Source organism: Chiroxiphia lanceolata, chromosome 17 (assembly GCF_009829145.1).
Source record: "Chiroxiphia lanceolata isolate bChiLan1 chromosome 17, bChiLan1.pri, whole genome shotgun sequence".
NCBI lineage: Eukaryota > Metazoa > Chordata > Aves > Passeriformes > Pipridae > Chiroxiphia > Chiroxiphia lanceolata.
Genome location: NC_045653.1, coordinates 12,057,608 through 12,073,666, shown reverse-complemented (window position 1 = coordinate 12,073,666; position 16,059 = coordinate 12,057,608). Strand labels below are relative to the sequence as shown.

The 16,059-nt window shown below is 64.2% G+C and overlaps 2 protein-coding genes across 2 annotated transcripts; both read right to left on the bottom strand.

Annotated features, from left to right (window-relative positions):
- Nucleotides 1-245: 245 nt before the first annotated feature.
- On the bottom strand, nt 246-4,297 carry CCM2L (CCM2 like scaffold protein). The gene is made up of 10 exons (XM_032705225.1): nt 4,199-4,297; nt 3,751-3,918; nt 3,421-3,504; nt 3,123-3,306; nt 2,098-2,552; nt 1,875-2,010; nt 1,654-1,717; nt 1,304-1,451; nt 996-1,134; nt 246-797 (listed from the first exon to the last, which is right to left on the bottom strand). Exons 1-10 carry the CDS (start codon nt 4,226-4,228, stop codon nt 514-516), a joined length of 1,692 nt encoding a protein of 563 aa, XP_032561116.1. The 5' UTR covers nt 4,229-4,297; the 3' UTR covers nt 246-513.
- A 577-nt stretch (nt 4,298-4,874) lies between these two features.
- Nucleotides 4,875-14,533, bottom strand: XKR7 (XK related 7). Its single transcript, XM_032704831.1, has 3 exons — nt 14,109-14,533; nt 8,698-8,897; nt 4,875-8,611 (listed from the first exon to the last, which is right to left on the bottom strand). The coding sequence occupies exons 1-3, from the start codon at nt 14,531-14,533 to the stop codon at nt 7,659-7,661; spliced, it is 1,578 nt and encodes a 525-aa protein (XP_032560722.1). The 3' UTR covers nt 4,875-7,658.
- Between the last annotated feature and the right edge of the window lie 1,526 nt (nt 14,534-16,059).

The window sequence follows — 16,059 nt, the reverse complement described above, 5'->3', positions numbered from 1 at the left end:
CGCAGCCGGCGGCTGGACGAGTGTCACACAGGCGTCACAGGCAGCAGCAGGCCAGCTGTGGCCCCTTCTCGTCCCAGCACACTCTCGCTGGCCCCTCATATTGCTGGGGCGAGCCTGGAACAGCCAGGAGCACCCCGACTCTGGGAGTGACCTGCATGTGGTGCTGGAGTGGACAGGTGCCCCAGCCCAGCCCAGCCTCAGCACAGCCCCCACCACAGCAGCCCCTGCACCCCGATACAGCCTTCACTTGGGGAAGAACCTGCTCTGCTTCCAGCCCCAACATTTAATTGAAATCTGCAGAAATTACAGGATACGTGGCTCCCCTACAGCCACAGCTGCCCTGTGATTCCAACAGCCCTGCTGAGAGCTGACAGGGCAGTGCAGAGCCCTGTCCCCTCCCATGGTGACAAATGTGGGGACAATGTCCCCCCTCCCACGTGCTGAGGCAAAGCTGGGCGCCTTCCAAGTCTCAGCTTGAAGTCACATTGGTGACTGCTGCGTTTTGGCAGCGGCTCACAGGTAGTTGTCCTCCTCCTCCTCCTCCTCCTCCTCCTCCTCATCCCGCACCAGCGCCTCGATGTCGTGGGTGATGTCTGTGATCATGCGGTTGAAGGACTCGGACTCGGAGCGCAGGGACCAGCTGTCATAGCTGCGCACAGCCGAGGCCGACGTGTTGCTCATGCTGCGCTTGATGCGGCCAAAGCTGTCGGTGAGGATCCCACCCTCCCGGATCCCGATGCTCTCTAGGAAGGTCTCAAAGTATCCGATGTCTTGGTCAGGGATGAAGGGCCTCATTCCTGTCATGGGCACCACGAGCCTCAGGAGGCTGCCCCTGTCAGGGGAACCCCACAGGCTGCTGGCAGGGGGTCATCCCATCCTGTCCCCTGCAAGCACTGGGGTCCTGACACCCCCTGGAGCACACCCAGCACCAACACCCCACCCCGAGGGCTGCACAGACATCAGCAGGGTAACACAGCGTGGCTGCAGACACTCACCCAGGAGGAGGAACTTCCTGCGGTCCCCGTAGAGGCGCAGGAGCTCAGTGCAGTACTCCCGCACCGGTGTGCCCAGCCGGTACTCACGGAGCAGGAGGGCAAACTGCTGGATCTCCTGCGATGACAGCTTGTTGCGCAGCTGCAGTGACATGGAGACGGGTCAGGGTTGGAGACACTGGCAGCACACAGTCCCGTCCCCCCCACCTGTTCTCTGGCGCAGGGGGCTCAGACCTGCCTGCTGCCCCCCGCCCCAACTGCTGGCATTGCTGGCCTGCTGCCCATCCCCGTGCCCATCCCTGTGCCCTCACCGTCATCATGTAGTCCTGCAGCTGCTCCAGCCCTGCGCCGCTCTGGTCGCTGCCGCTGCAAGCAGTGGCCAGGCTGTGGTGGGAGCGGTGGAAGGAGGGCGAGGAGGTGCCGCTGTAATACGCCTCAAAGGTCTCGTGGGAGCCATTGCTGTGGGAAGATGAGGATCAGCGAGTCCCTGAACCCCCAGTGTGCCTGGCTGCACTCCATCCACTGCACAGCACCCACCGTGGGACAGGGTTGGGGCACCACTGCAGCTGGGACAGGCAGCCACCCAGAGCAGGGGAACCCACCCAAGGGCAAGGGCACCTCTCCCCAGTCCAGGGGCACCCCCGGGGCGGGCCAGACTCACAAGGAGCTGCAGCAGCTGTAGTCGGCATCGTAGCCGTACGTCCCATCTGTGCGGCAGCTCTCGCCTGGGGAGGGAGAGCCGAGATCTCATAGTGAGGCCAAACCCCACATGCTGTGCCCATGCACCCTGATCCGTCAGCCCCATACAGTGCCCATGAACGCCCATTCATCAGTCCCATGCCACCCCACTTGGTGCCCCCACTCCTGCCCCCAGCCACTCACTCCTGCTGGAGAGCCAGGGCCGTGTGGGTGTGGAGGTGTAGTGGTACCCGGCACGGTCCACGCACTCAATGCTCTGGTCCCCGTAGATGATCTGGAACACCTGGCAGATGAGTGCACAGGACTCCTCGCCAGCATCCTGCAGCAGGGAGGAGGAGGGCAGTGAGTGCTGCTGGATGGGGGATCAGGCAGTGGGTGGCGGGTGGCACACACCGGGGCTGCTCACCCTGTTGGGCACGGCGAGGATGATGAGGTTGGAGTAGGCGTCGGGGCAGGGCTCCTGGGGGTCCAGGGGGTTGCTGCCGGTGTGCCGCCGCTCCCAGCTGCCGAAGCCGGTGCCGCGCTCCCAGCTGCCGCCGGCGGTGCCGGCCCGCCGCCGCTCCCAGCTGCCGCCGCACGGCTGCCGCCGCTCCCAGCTGCCCGAGGGCCGCCCGCGCTGCCGCCGCTCCCAGCTGCCGCCCCGCCGCCGCTCCAGGCTGCCGCCCTGCCGGGCCTCCTGCCCGCCCCGCGCCGCCCGCCAGTCCAGGCTGCAGATGGTGTGCCGCCGCTCCATCGCACCCCCCAGCCGGCCCCCCTCCGGCCACGAGCCCCCCGGGCGCTTCTCAGGGGGAAACGCCTCCGGCACGCCGGCCGGGGCCGCCTCGGGGTGCGCTCCGGCCGGGACCGGGTCCACTCCCAGGCCTGGGGCGGTGGGGAGAGACGGGAGGGGTGTCACGGTGGGGAGGCTGCGCTGCCCACCCTGCCTGGCCCCCAGCCCCTGCCCTGGCGCCCCTGTCCCACCAGCCCAGTGCAGAGGGATGGGGGCACGGGTTCGGATTGTGAGAGTCCCAGTGGTTTGTGGGGGCAGTAGGGCAGGAGATTAGGGGCCGCTCCTCGGCTGGAGCACAGCCCCCTCCCCGGGGACCCTTCTCCCGGCTGGCAGCTGAGCCGGGGTTTGCTGATCAAAGAGCCGGAGCCCCTGTCTGTGTGGGACGGGACGGGGGGGCACTCCCAGCCCTCTGCCTCCTGCCGTTAAAGCAAACAGAGCTGGCAGCACAGCTGGGACCTGCCTGGCAGAGAGTCCCAGGCAGTGCTCCCTCCAGCCTCCGAGTGCGGGGACACCCCGGATTTTGTGCTTAGCCCATGCTGCTGCCCTGGAGAGATCCCGACCCCCATCAGCCCCCAGGCTCCAGCCCCCCATGCCCTGGGTACACCAGGCACTCAAGGCCAGCTGTGCCATGGCCGGTGACCCCCTGGGCCGGACCCCCACACCGGTTTTGAGAATGAGGAGGTGCAGGGCGTCATCTCGCAGGTAGGAGGCCGCGGCGATCTCGTGGGTGGGGATGCGCAGGATCAGCTCCTCGTTGTCGCGCCAGGTGAGCAGGAGGCAGCGCGCAGAGAGGCTGAGGATGCTGTCCTGCTCCGGGGTCGTCTGCAGCGGCAGCTCCTTCAGCTGCTGCAGGGGCAGAGTGTGGGGGGGGAACATGGGGCACTGGGCAGAGTGGGGCACCCGGTGCCCACCCTTTGGGCAGCACTGGGGAGCACCCTGGGGAGTGGTGATCCGTCTTACCCTGGCTGTGTCCAGCAGCTGCAGCACCTCATCCCGGCTGGAGGGGTTCAGGGACGATGTCACCCATGTCAGGTGGCCTAAAAACTGGGGGAGGATAAAATGCAGGGCAGCCTGGGGAGGCCTGGGTACACACCTTCCCCCCTGCCTCAGCCCCCAGCCACCTCCCCAAGGACAGGACACATGTCCCTGGGGTGCAGAGAGACTTTGCAGCGGGGGGTCCTTCCTGCATCCCCAACCCACCCTTCCCCTCCCTGGCTGTTTGCTTGGGGTGACCTCATGTCCCCACCCCAAGCAGGCAGTGATACCAGGCATCTCTGAGGACCCCTTTACCTTCACCTCCTTCTCCACGTAGTCGTGCAGCAGGATCTGGGGGTCGATCAGGTAGTCGGGGGGATAGAGGGGCACGGAGTGCAGCGGGCGCCGGTAGACGCTGCTGCGGAGCGCTGCCCTCCGCGCAGCCTTTGGGAAAACCAGCCGCTTGATGGGCGACACAAAGCCCTGGCGGGGGAACGGGCACAGGGAGGAGTCAGCACCGGGCACCCGACCCTGGCACCCACACACAGGGTCCGTGGCACCCAGCACCTGGGGACGGGCTGGGCACCTCTCTGCTCGCTGACGCCAGGTTTGCATTATTTGTGTGGTCTGGGGGGCAGTGAGTGGGGACCCCACTCCTCCCTGCTGCGCTGTGGGAGGAGTGCAGGGCCTCTCAAACCCGTGCATCTCGCCCGCTCCCACTCTCCCGTCAGTCCCCCGGGACACCAGCCCCAGCCCCACGCACCTTCTTTCCCTTCTTGGCCTCGCAGTCCATGGCTGGACTCGGAGCTGTGGCCGCCCCCACCGCCCCGCTCGGCGCCGCGGTGCTTTCCTGTGTCGGAAACTCCACCAGGATGGCTGGGATGTGAGTTCCTGCCTCTCCTGGGGGGTGCTGGGACTGGGCTGGGCTGGGCCGTCCTGGGCTGGGCTGACACTGGGACCGGGTCAGGACTGAGCCTGGGAGTGGGATTGGGACTTGGCTGGTACTTGAGCAGAAGCAGGGGCTGAAGCGGGCTGGGATGGGACCGGAGCAGGCACTGGGACCTGAGCAGGTGGTGGGGGTGCCCTGGGGACCCTGCTACAGAGCAGCCCTTGCCCCTCAGTGCCACGGGGCTCCTCTCTGGGGCTGGTTCTGCTTCCCCATGGAGTCTGAGCTCCCCGTGGGTCTGGGGTTCAGCTGCCTCTGGCAGGGAGGAGGTTGGCCCAGCAGTGGCCATGTCCAGCAGCTTCCTCTCCAGGAAGCTGCATCCTGCTGGTACCCCCCCCTTCCCTCCTGGCTGCCACACCAGGGCCAGCACCACCACAGCCACCCTGCTCTGTTTCTGGAGTCCCCAAGAACCCCATGGCAGAGATGCATCATCCTGCCCCACGTCAGACCCCACCCGTGAGCTGGAGGTGCCAGCAAGGACAGGATCCCACAGGCAGGGCTTATTGAAATGAATTTAATATCTCATGTTGCAGCAAAATTAAAAATATACAAAAAGTTTGTGGTATACAAAAAAGTCTCGGGACGGACCCCGGCCTCCCGCTCACCCCTGCCCGTGCCGAGGGTCCCAGAGAAGAAGGTGGCACACAGAGTATTTACAGTACATGACAGCAGCTGCCGGGTCCCAGCGCCGGAGGAGGGCCAAGGATGTGGCTGAGACCCCGCGGCAGCCCCTGCCAGAACGAACTTCCCTCACTCCCTGAAGCTGGAGCAGCCCTGGAGCTGTGCCCATCCTGTAGCTGCTTGGCCCCCAGTCGTGCCCCCCTTGCTGTGGTCCTGGTGGGCCGGTGCTGCCATCCCGGTGCTACCGCTGGCAGCAGGGCGCTGGGTTTGGCTGCCCCTGTGGCACAAGCTGGGAGGGGGGCAAAGGGGCAGCCTGGACGAGCCCTAGGGCAGCAGCAGGATCCAGGGGCTCCCCCTAAGCCCCAGGCATGGCCGGAATGCCCTGCCTGGAGCAGTCCAGGGCTGAGGGTACCGTGGCTTGAGTGCATAGAAAAGTGTCCCTCTGTCCCGCCAGCGCGGCCCTGGGGTCCCCACACAAACCCCGGGGTGAAGGGTATGGGGGGTCCAGGTCACCCTGAACAGTGTCTCTGTCCTGCAGGGGACAGGGAGAGGGGCTGGGGCAGGGGGAGCCCAGAAGCGCTGCCCCATGCTGGCTCATCCCCATCTCTGGTGGAGTGGGACCCAGCAAGGAGCTGCCACCACCTGGGCACTGCACAGGGGCTGCAGCGATGCTGCTCAACACCCACAGGAATGAGCCCCTGGCCCCTCCTGGCTACTGCCCCCCACCTTCCCTGAGGAAAAGAGACCCCCCCACAGAGCCACCCCATGCCTGGGGCTTCCCCAGCACAAACAGCCCCCACTACAGGGGTCTGCCCGTGATGGTGGTGAAGGAGGGGTGCAGGTGCTGGGGGGCCCAGCCCCCTGGTCAGCCCCAGCCATGCTCTGCAACCTCCTCCTAAAGGGTTTCCAAGGCTTCCAGTTAGCACCAGTTAGCACCAGTGACCCCATCGATGGCCAGCCCAGCCGGCTGTCACCCCAGCTACTGAGAAATGGGAAACAAAAGAAACGTGATGCCACCACTACTGCACATCCACCCACCCACCCCGGCCATGGCACAGGGCCAGGCACACACACCAGCCCTCGGGGACCCCACGTTCCAGCCATTCCCAGGTGCAGCTCTCCCATCCCAACCCTCCTATCCTCTGGTGCCTCACATGGTGCCCCATGGCATGGAGGGGCTGTCAGTGCTGCCTATGCTCCCCAGCCCAGGCAGGGCTTGGCACAGTGGCTCAGGGCAGCCAGAGGCCAGGACCCTGCAGGGCTGTTGTGGGGGGCACAGGAGGTGTGGGGAAGGCACAGGGGCCTTGGGTGCAGGAGGTGAGGGGCTGGGGTGGAGCACGGCTGGGGGGTCCGACAGCTCCCCTCCCCTGCAAACCCCTGCCAGCCCCTGCACACACTTACACACACACACAGACACACAGAGAGACACACACATGCACCCCACTGGGACAGTCCCGGCCCGGGGCGGGGCACAGGGTACATTCAGCACAGCCCCTCGGTGGGGGCTGACGGATCCGGGCAGGACCAGGGACACATTCAAACCCGGAGCCCAGGGCAGTCCCACTCCTCTGGGGAGGCAGGAGCAGGCAGGGTCAGGCAAGGCGGGGACAGGGAGGAGGCTGGGTGGACACGGGGTGAGGCCAAGGGAGGGAGGATCCCAGCTCAGGTTTATACTGAGGCTCTGGAGGGGGCTGATGCCAATGGGGGAGTAAATGGAAAAGCTCCCGGGTGGGAAGTGGTGCCAAACCCGAGAGAGGAGAATGGCTGGGTGTGAATCCCACTTTAGGGAACCCAGGGAACGCCAGCGGCCCCACACACACTCCTCAGCAGTGCCAGCCAGGCCCTGCAACCCCCGGCCCCAGCGGAGGTAGAAAATGTCACACAAAACGTCACCAGGTGAAAACAAACCCGATGAGATGAAGAAGTTCCTGTGGGAATGGTGGGGAGGATGAGGCGCAGCCATCCCAGCCACAGCTGGGATGCCAGCTCAGAAACAGGGGGGCAGGGTTCGTGCCCACCCCAGGCCAGGGTTTGTGCCCCACAGGAGAGTGGGGTTGGGAACATGGCTCAACCCTGAGCCAGGGGGAACTGAGGATGGAGATGAAGGGGCTCCCCAAAGGTTGGTGCTGCAGGGTGTGGGGGAATTGTGAGACATTGGGAGGGCTGGACAGACCGCAGTTGTCCCTGTCTCAGCTTCCTGTGGGTGACAAGCCCCACGCACACCCCAGTGCAGCCACGTCCCAGCCCCGTGGCTCTGCCATGGCACAGGCACCAGTGTCCCCATGTGCTGCCCACCACGCCCCACTGTGCCTCACTGTGCCCCCAGCCCAGGGTGCCCCCAGTCCCCATCCTGCACCACTAACACGGGCCACAGCACCCTCTGCCTGGGGCTCAGGCACCGGTGAGGTATTTTGGCAAGGATGAGCCCTGGGGGGTGCAGGGGCAGCCCACGTTAGGCAGGATGGGGGTTTGGGCTGCAGGAGGGCGGCGCGAGAGGGGGGATAGCACCAAGAGACCTCCCCGGCCACTGCCCGCGGGGCGCTCGGCACGGCGACACGGCAGAGCCGGCAAACCCAACGGAAGGCAAACGGCTGCGGAGATGCAGGCTGGCCGGGGTGGCACCAGGGGTCCCGCCACAGCCCCGTGCCCCGCCACCCTACACGGTGGTCTCATACTCCAGCAGCTCCTGGGGGGCGCCGGGGGTGCGGTACTGCAGGGTAGGGGTGATGGGCGACGCGTACTCCAGCGCCAGGATGGTCTTCCTCAGGCGCCGGTCGATGAAGTGGGCATCCCAGGCCGGGTACTTCTTCCTGGGCAGGTCAATGCGGATGACGGGCCTCTCTGTCCGCGGGGCGCGGGCGGCCGCCGCCGGTAGGGTGCGGGGTCTCACCTGGAAGACAGGCACGCAACTGTCCCGCTCCCCTGGAGCCCCTTCCCGCTCCCCCCCTGTAGTCCGCGGCAGCGAGCGCGGGGGGCTGGTGACGGCGTCCGTGGGGGACCCCGGCACTGGAGGCGGCTCCTGCCGGAAGATGCAGCCCACGTTGCGGTGGCGGAAGATGGGGCCGTTGGGGTGCAAGAGGCAGTAGTAGATGAACATGAAGAAGATGCCGAGGGCGAAGCTGGAGCTGACCACGCAGACGAGGATTAAGGCGTCGAAGTCGGAGATGGTCTCGCGGTCATAGTAGAGGAACCAGAGGATGGTGAGGGCGGCGTTCTCTGACAGCGTGATGATGTAGTAGATGCACATGCGGTAGCGGCTCCTTCCCTCCTTGACGTTGAACCAGCAGAAGATGTAGATGATGCCCACCACCATGTTGTAGATGATCTCCTCCCACTTGGACATGCAGAAATCCGTCTCGCCCTGGATGATCCAGAAGGTCATGATGCACCAGTGGGTGACTATGAAGATGCCGAAGTAGAGCTGGAACACGGAGGCGAAGAGGGCAAAGGCGATGGCACGGGCGGCGATGGTGAAGAGGTGCCAGAGGATCTGCACCACGGCACCCTTGTAGGACATGGGCATCTTGTCCTCCCGCGAGTCCCGCAGCACCTTCTGGTAGGACGCGATCATCCAGGCCAGCGAGACCAGCGAGGCCGAGGCCGAGAGCCCTGCGGGGAGCAGCTGTGAGAGCCCGCAGAGGCCGGGGACCCCCCTCCCGCTGCCCCGTTCCCCCTCAATGGGGTGTGTCCCTTACCCTGCAGCGGCTCGATGCTCTTCTGCTGCACCATGATGCTGAGCTGCAGCACGAGCTGGGGTGCGCTCTTGAGGAAGGCCTCCAGCAGCCTCAGCATGCTGATGTCCGCGCTCTCGAACATCATCCGCCAGTAGTAGTGGCGGCGGCGGTGCTCGGCCTGCCACCGGCTCTGCAGCCCCAGGTACAGCGTGCGGAGGTACCTGTGCGAGGTTGGGAAGGGTGAGACAAGCCCCAACTGCCCAGACAGTGGAGCTCACTTTGCCCTGCCCACGCCAGGACTGTTCTGTGACCGCTGTTCCCTTGATTTGGGGCCCTGGAAATCTCCCTAGGCCAGGGGTGCCGGGGGCTGTGGGGTAGCAGCGATGCTGAGCATGTCTCTGTCTTACCCTAGGGCTCCAATTTGGGAAGGGGCAGCTTGTACAAAGCCAGCTAAACACTCCTCTGCCCTGGGCCATCACCCCACTACCCAGCTGAACATCACGGTGCCTACCCAGCCACCACCCCAGCCCTTCCTCCCTCATGCAGGGTCTGGATCCCCCTCCAAACCAGGAATCCTCCCCACAGCCCCACCCATAGATTTGGGTTGTCCCAGCCTAGCACCAACATCCGACTACTTCTCAAAAGGGACATTTTGGTCCCAGCTGGCGCAGAGCCCACCCTGCTTCCCCCCGACCCGGCCAGGATGGAGGCACCAGCTGGTTGTGCTGTGCTGCCTGCGGGAAGCTCCCGGCGCTCGTGGCGGCGCTGCCTCGGCTCTTGGCAGGGCTACGGGCGCGGCCACACACTGGCCCCGGCCATCTGGTTGTCGGCCGGGGGTCAGCGGAGGTGTGCGTGGCACCGACGCACGCCCGGCTGAGTCACCACCACCAGGGACCCTCCCCATGACACTGGGCCAGATCCGGCACTGCAGGAGGGGACAAGGGGCCGGCCAGGCAGGGCATCCCCGGGCAGCCCTGCCTGCACCACGGCCAGGGCTGTGCTGACGAGGAGGAGGGAGCCAGGTGAGGAGGGGAACAGAAAGGTGCAGAGGGAGGATGTCAGACCATAGATTCCTCCCAATGAGTAAAATCCTCTGGCAGAGCAACGGCTTCTCCATCAGCTCCAGAATGTGCTGCCAGCCAACTCCATCAGCCCAGAGCACGGGAGAAAGCCTGATCCCAGCACTTTCAGCTCATCCGTCAGCAGGAAGAGGCAGGAGCCAGCCCTGCTTCCACTGCAGGGACAGCCGAGTGCTCCCACCCCTGGGCTGCACAGCCCTGAGAGCACAGTGAGGGCCATCAGCTGGGGCCACCAAGCCCCCGTGTCACTCTGCTGCCATCTGCTCTGCCCTGGCCAGCTCCACTCCCAGCCCCTCCCTTCTCTGTGCTGGTTTCAAAGTGACGCTTTAACCTCCACCTTGAGGGCAGCACCTAATTTTAGCCTTTGCTGCAGCCTGTCCCTCACCGCTCAGGGGGAAGAGGCTGCGGCCACCCGGCTCCTGGCTCCCAGCACAGATCTGCATGCTGCTGCCACCTGCTCACAGCCAGCCAGGCCAGTGCTGCCATTGCACCACCACAGCCACTGCCTTACAGAAGGGCAGTGACACTACTTGTGGGGGAACAAACCTTGCTGGTGGGGGAACAAACCAGAGGACAGCCCAGAAAGGGAAGGCATGGAGTAGCAGGAAACAACAATAGAAGTGATGTAGAGCCCGGTGTGCTGTAGGGCATCACTGCTGTCCTGGGGCACCCATGCATGAACCAGGCTTGGGCACTGGTGACCTCATCCTGTCCCCGTAATTAGCCTCGATAATTGGGCTCATCAGAGCCACAGTCTCACTGTCTATGGTGCAGAGCAGCCCCCACACATGGACCCCAGAGCCCCCAGCCTTGTCTCCTCCACTGCTCAACAAGTGACCTGCAGCCTCCCCAGCTTTCAGCGAGGGCACAATTATCCTCCTGTCTCCCTGCCAGCTCCATGGGTCTCATTAAAATGAGATTTCATCTCCCATCAACTCGCCCGAATGAAATGTTGATTCTTATTTGTTCTGCATTTGATCATCCCGTGGTGTTTTCAGCCCAGAGAATGATCCCGGCGCTGCCAGCGTGGCGGGCGCTCCCCAGCCCCGCGCCGCGGCAGCTGCACGGGAAACACAGAATCAATCACTTGAAAAAAAAAAAAATCATTTAATTTTCAAAAAAACTGATGATGAGGCAGAAACCGACAGCGAGAGCTCTCAGGGCTAATTGCTCCCTCCTTTGTATTGCGAAGAGTCATCCAATGAAATCCCTGCAGCAGGAAGGTGGTGGCTTGGGTGGGTGCTGGGTTTACCAGAGCCTCACCACAGCTGGGTCTGTCACCAGCGTCACCATTTGCCCCCAACTCCCAGATACCAACTCCAGTTATCAGGTGTTGGGAAAAAAGGATGAGGAAAAAACCCAGACTCTAGTTATAAAAAAATCTGCTAATCATCATCCTCAGATGGAAAAGGATGAGGGACCCTCCAGTCCCAGAGTGAGCAACAGGGAATGCAATTTTCCTAGAAGGTAATTTGGGATCTCATCCCTTAATCCTGTATTTAAACAAGGAGAAAATTGCTTCCCTGTTACAGCCATTTTAATCCCTTACACATCCCACCAAGTCAGATCATCAGGGAGAGCTGCACATGCACCCACATCACCTCACTGACAAAGCCTCTGTGTCCCACCAGCACCACACCCCAAGGTGTCCTGGGTACCCAGGAAGCAGCTGATGGCACTCCTGCTCGGGGAAAGGCTTGGTCTGGCCCCAAAAAGCCCCTTGTCCTATGCACCAGGGCCATGTGGGGACTCCCAGAACTGGGTCCTGCCACGGGACAAGCTGATATCCCAAAGCTGGGGCTGGGAGAGCTCCTGCCTACATGCGGACAGAGCAAAGCCCTGGGACCACATGATGGTAGTTGGGGAGAAAACCTGCATTCCTAGCTCTGCCACCCCCTGTGAGCCCACCCAGGATGTCCTTGCCCTCCAGGGCTGCCACCAGGACTGAGAGGTGGCACTGGCTCCCCAAGCCAGCAGAGGATGCGGGGGCATGGGTTGATGGGAGCTTTTGGGAAGGACCTGCACATGGAGAGGGCATCCCGGGCCTGGCCCCAGTGACCCCCAGGCAGCCAATCCATGTGTGGCCCTGGGCTGACACAGACATGGGCACAGGCATGTGCCCAGGCTGTGGGTCTCACAGAGACACCCTGGCCAGCTGCCAGCCCACAGAGGTGACAGGGGACCCTGGCAGGCTGCTGGGAGGGAGGCACACTGGCACACGCAGCATCCCCCCTGCAGAACTGCTTTAGTGAAGAAGCTGGCGACTCTTTGTGAGCAGATAAAAATTCCCGAGCTGCCAAACCATCCAAGCACAACCCATGAGCATGGTGATGGCGTGGGACTGGCTGAGGACAGGCCCACGCTGCTGCTCCTTACACGAGCACATGGTCATGCTGCCGACACTGTCTCTGGAGACCACCCGTGACAGGGGATGTGCATGTGCATTGTGAACATACTGAGGACAACTAACTTTGGGATAACCTCAGAGCCAGTGCACAGAGCTGCCTTTGCAGCTGGGAAGCAGCTGTATTCTTGGGGCTGGGGGGTCTTTGTCACAGGTGGGACTCGGGGCTGTGCAGTGAGACCTGCGGGTTGGTAGAGGTGAGACCTGCAGACGTGAGGGAGAAGGCAGGTAAATCAGGAAAGGGGAGATCTTTGGCAAGAAATACAGTGCTCTGACCAGGGAAAAGCCTTGCCTTTAGCATTTATCCAACACTGTTCTAACTGCCACATCCACCTGTACCGGATCCAACCTCGCTAATGGGTTTAACAAACTGCATTTAACTGGTCACCAGAGCTAATCCCAAATCCTGAGATTAGAAAGAGCCTCAGCTGCAGCTTGAGACCAACATGTCCTGGAGGGTGAGTGCTGAGAGTTACCGCTTTAATTGGCTTAGGAGTCTCCGTGGTGCAGCCGATCCGAGAGCGGGGCTGACACCCCTGGGAGCAAAGCCCCCAGCCACGGCTCTGCTCCAGCTCGGGTGGGGATCAGGTGTGTCAGGGCCGAGGCTGACTGCAGACAGGGCCAGAGAGCTCCTGTCCTCTCCCTCATCATCTCCTCCCGCACACTGAGGCAGGGTGTACAGCCAGTGTACCCCCAGAGTGGCCCCAGGGATTGGGGGATCTGGGAGGGCAGGCGTGTTGGTGAGGGAAGGGGCAGGAGCCCCCTGAGCATGGCACATGCTGCACTGTCAAACAAAGTTGCACACCCCAGAGCCTCCCAGGAAGAGCAGCAAAGGAATGAGCATGCAGACGCCGACAGGGAGTGGGGAGCCTCTACTACAGCACTCAGGAGAGGAAACAGGATGGAAACCCGAGCCGGGAGCCCTGTGTGCTCCATGCATTGTTCCGGGAATTTGCCATTGTCTGCCCTCCCGGCACCAGCTCCTTGAGAGCCACTCGGTGCCAGCACCCGGCTCTTCCCCAGCACCCAGGGATGGAGCTCAGCAGAGCTGCGAAGGTGCAGGGCTGGCTCCATGGCACAGGACAGGAAGGTATCAAGAAACCATCAGCTCAGGCTTCTGAGGGGTCTGCAGGGAGGTACTGAGCTGCTCCAGCCTGCCTGGCTGCCACTTGCCCTGCCTGTTCATTGGCCTGTCCCCAGGGTTGGGATGGGGCAGCAGAGGAGCCTGACAGGTTGGGGACCACCTGCACCTCCCCACCCACCACTCCACAGATACAGTGAGATCAGAGCAGGATCCCCGAGGTGTTCAGGGCCCAGCAGAAGCACTTCACACCCCCAGAACCCCACTGCCATGGCCACGCAGGTCCACAGCAGGCCCAGCACCACCCAGCAGTGGGGACGGCAGGGCTGTGGCATCGAGCTGGGCTGCAGCTCCTCACCCACACCCACACCCACAGCTCCTATCCACACCCACGTGTGCCCACAGCTGGTGGCTCTCCCCCACCACCCCTCCTGCTGGGGCTGTGGAGGGATTGATCGCTGTGCCCTCCCCGTGCCTGGGCCCCTGCTGCACCTCGCTATCCCCACCCACTTACCCCCATGCCCTGCCATCCCCTCCTGTGGCTTCAATGCTGTTACCCCCACCCATATCCCTGCTGCACCTGCTGCTCCCTCCAGCCCCGCCTGGCTCCATGACCCCCATTTCACCCCTCCCCTCGTACCTCCAGACATGCCCCAGCTGTAGCAGGTGAATCAGGCCCTGTAGCAGCCCCATCTCAGCCTCCTGTACCTCCATCCCCCGGGTACCCCCATACCTCCAGAGCTGCCCCAGGTGCAGCAGGTGGGTCAGTCCCAAAAACATCTCCATCCCCCCCGGTACCCCCATCCTCCAGGTACTCCCATCCCCCCCGTACACCCACACCCCCTCCACCCCCACAACCTCCCCGTACCTCCAGACCTGCCCCAGCTGCAGCAGGTGGATCAGGCCCTGCAGCAGCCAGACGCAGAGGCGGCAGCAGCCGCGGGGGCCGCTGTCCTTGGTGCCGGCGCCGCTGTCCTTGGTGCTGGCGGCGAAGTCGTAGACGAACCACCTGAGGCTGAGCATCTGCACCACGAGCGAGGGCAGCAGCACGAACAGCAGCGTCAGCCCGAACCACCACCGCTGCCCCCGCACGTAGTAATGGGCCGCCAGCCACAGGTCCGAGGCGCCGTCCGCGAAGCAGACGAGCAGCGCGCAGAACACCCAGCACCCGTCCCGCAGCCGGTACCGCCGCGCCGGGGGCGCCGCGCCCGCCGCCCGCCGCTCGCCGCCGTCCTCGGGGCTCTCCAGCAGCACGGCCGGGCCGCCGCCGCCGCCGTCCGACTTCGCGGCCATGTTGTCGGGGGAAAGGAGGAGAAAGGAGGGAGCGGGAGAGACTTCCGGAGGGATGGAGCCCGCCCCGGCAGCGCCCGCCCCCGCCGGCCTCGCCCCGCGCCCGCCGCCGACACCGGCTCCCCCCCCGGCCGGCGCCGGGAGCCCGCGGCGGGTCCCGCCGCTCCCCGCCACCCCCCCCGGAAGGGGCGGCCGCCCCGCCCGCCAGCGCCGCGGGGTCCCGGGGGAGCACTCGGTGCCGGTGGGCGCCGCCCCGCGCTGGGAAGGGCGACCGGCCCCTCCCCCGAGCGGCACCGACCCACCCGGGTCCCCGCTGGGAACAGCCGCGCGGACCCGCCGAGCACCGCGCGGTGCCAGCGGGGACCCCCCTGCACCCCACCCCGGAGCCGGTGGAAACCCCCGGGGCAGCGGCCGAGCTGTCAGACCACCCCCTCCCCGGCCCAACGAGGGTCGGAGCTCCCCGGGCAGCTGCTGGGCGGCCCCGGGCTCCCCCGGTCACCAAGGCTCAGCCTGCCCGTGGGACCAGCCCCGGCGTGGGCCAGGGTGGGATGAACCTCCCAAGGTCTCCGTGGGTGGAGGGGAGCCTCTGATCCCCCAGGGCTGGGTCAGGGCCACAGACCACCAGGGTCGTGCCTGAGGCAGGGGAGTCCCAGCAGGGGCTGGCTGGGCTGGACCTGAGCCCTGCTTTAGAGAGAGAGTCATGGAATGGTTTGGGTTGGAAGGGACCTCAGAGCTCATCTCATTCCAACTGCCTGCCATGGGCAGGGTCACCTTCCACTAGACCAGGTTGCTCAAAGAAGGTGTATTGCCTTTGAAAAAACCAAAGATGGGGTTTACTAGCAGGCTTTTGTTATTCTTGAAATGAAACTGCTGAAAGAGTTACACGTTATTCCCCAGCCTTGGGGACACCCCCGAGGGCGAAGTGCCAAGGTCCGGGTGGACCCAGGGCACTGGGGTTTGGGTGCATGAGTGCTCCAATGCTGCCCCACCACCTCTCCCCCCCTTGCTGCCCATCGGGGTTTGGACACAACGTGTCTGGCAGAGCAAAGGGCTGTACCCCCCAAGGACACGTGCTCGCACAAGGAGCAGCAGCACTGTGCCGGCATCTCTGGCACTGCTGGGAGGGAAAGGGCTTTCTCTCCTTTGTGGTGGGTCTCCAGGGAGGGTGACTGCATGCAGGCAGCTGCCTTCTGAAGGCAGCTCCAGCCCCCAGCCCATGGAGACCGGCTCTGGCTCGCTGAGGCTCAGTCCCCAAGGTTCAGCCCCGTTTATCTGCCTGCAGAGGAGCCCCACGCGTGGCTGGAGCCTGGCCCACAGTCAGCACAACACAGCACACAGCGAGAGGAGTCACGTTTGATCTGGGGAAACACAGCCAGCTTCCAAATTCTGCCTTGCAGGGCAGCAAGGGGGATCAGCACAAAGAGGGGTGTGGTGAGTCTGGGCTCCTGGGGCACATTCCAGTGTGGTGAAGGTGTTACTCAGTACAAGGGAGTAGCCTCGGCGAGGCTTTCCCTGTGCTGCATGTATTA

Bases quoted from the DNA above. Each gene is read 5' to 3' on its own strand.
- CCM2L (XM_032705225.1), bottom strand. From the start codon at position 4,228: ATGGACTGCGAGGCCAAGAAGGGAAAGAAG. The intron at 1,718-1,874 runs GTGAGTGGCTGG...CTCCCTCCCCAG, and splicing joins GCCCTGGCTCTCCAGCAGGA to GCGAGAGCTGCCGCACAGAT. The intron at 798-995 runs GTGAGTGTCTGC...TGCCCATGACAG, and splicing joins CAGGAAGTTCCTCCTCCTGG to GAATGAGGCCCTTCATCCCT.
- XKR7 (XM_032704831.1), bottom strand. From the start codon at position 14,533: ATGGCCGCGAAGTCGGACGGCGGCGGCGGCGGCCCGGCCGTGCTGCTG. The intron at 8,898-14,108 runs GTACGGGGAGGT...AACCTCGCACAG, and splicing joins CAGCTGGGGCAGGTCTGGAG to GTACCTCCGCACGCTGTACC. The intron at 8,612-8,697 runs GTAAGGGACACA...TGCTCCCCGCAG, and splicing joins GAGCATCGAGCCGCTGCAGG to GGCTCTCGGCCTCGGCCTCG.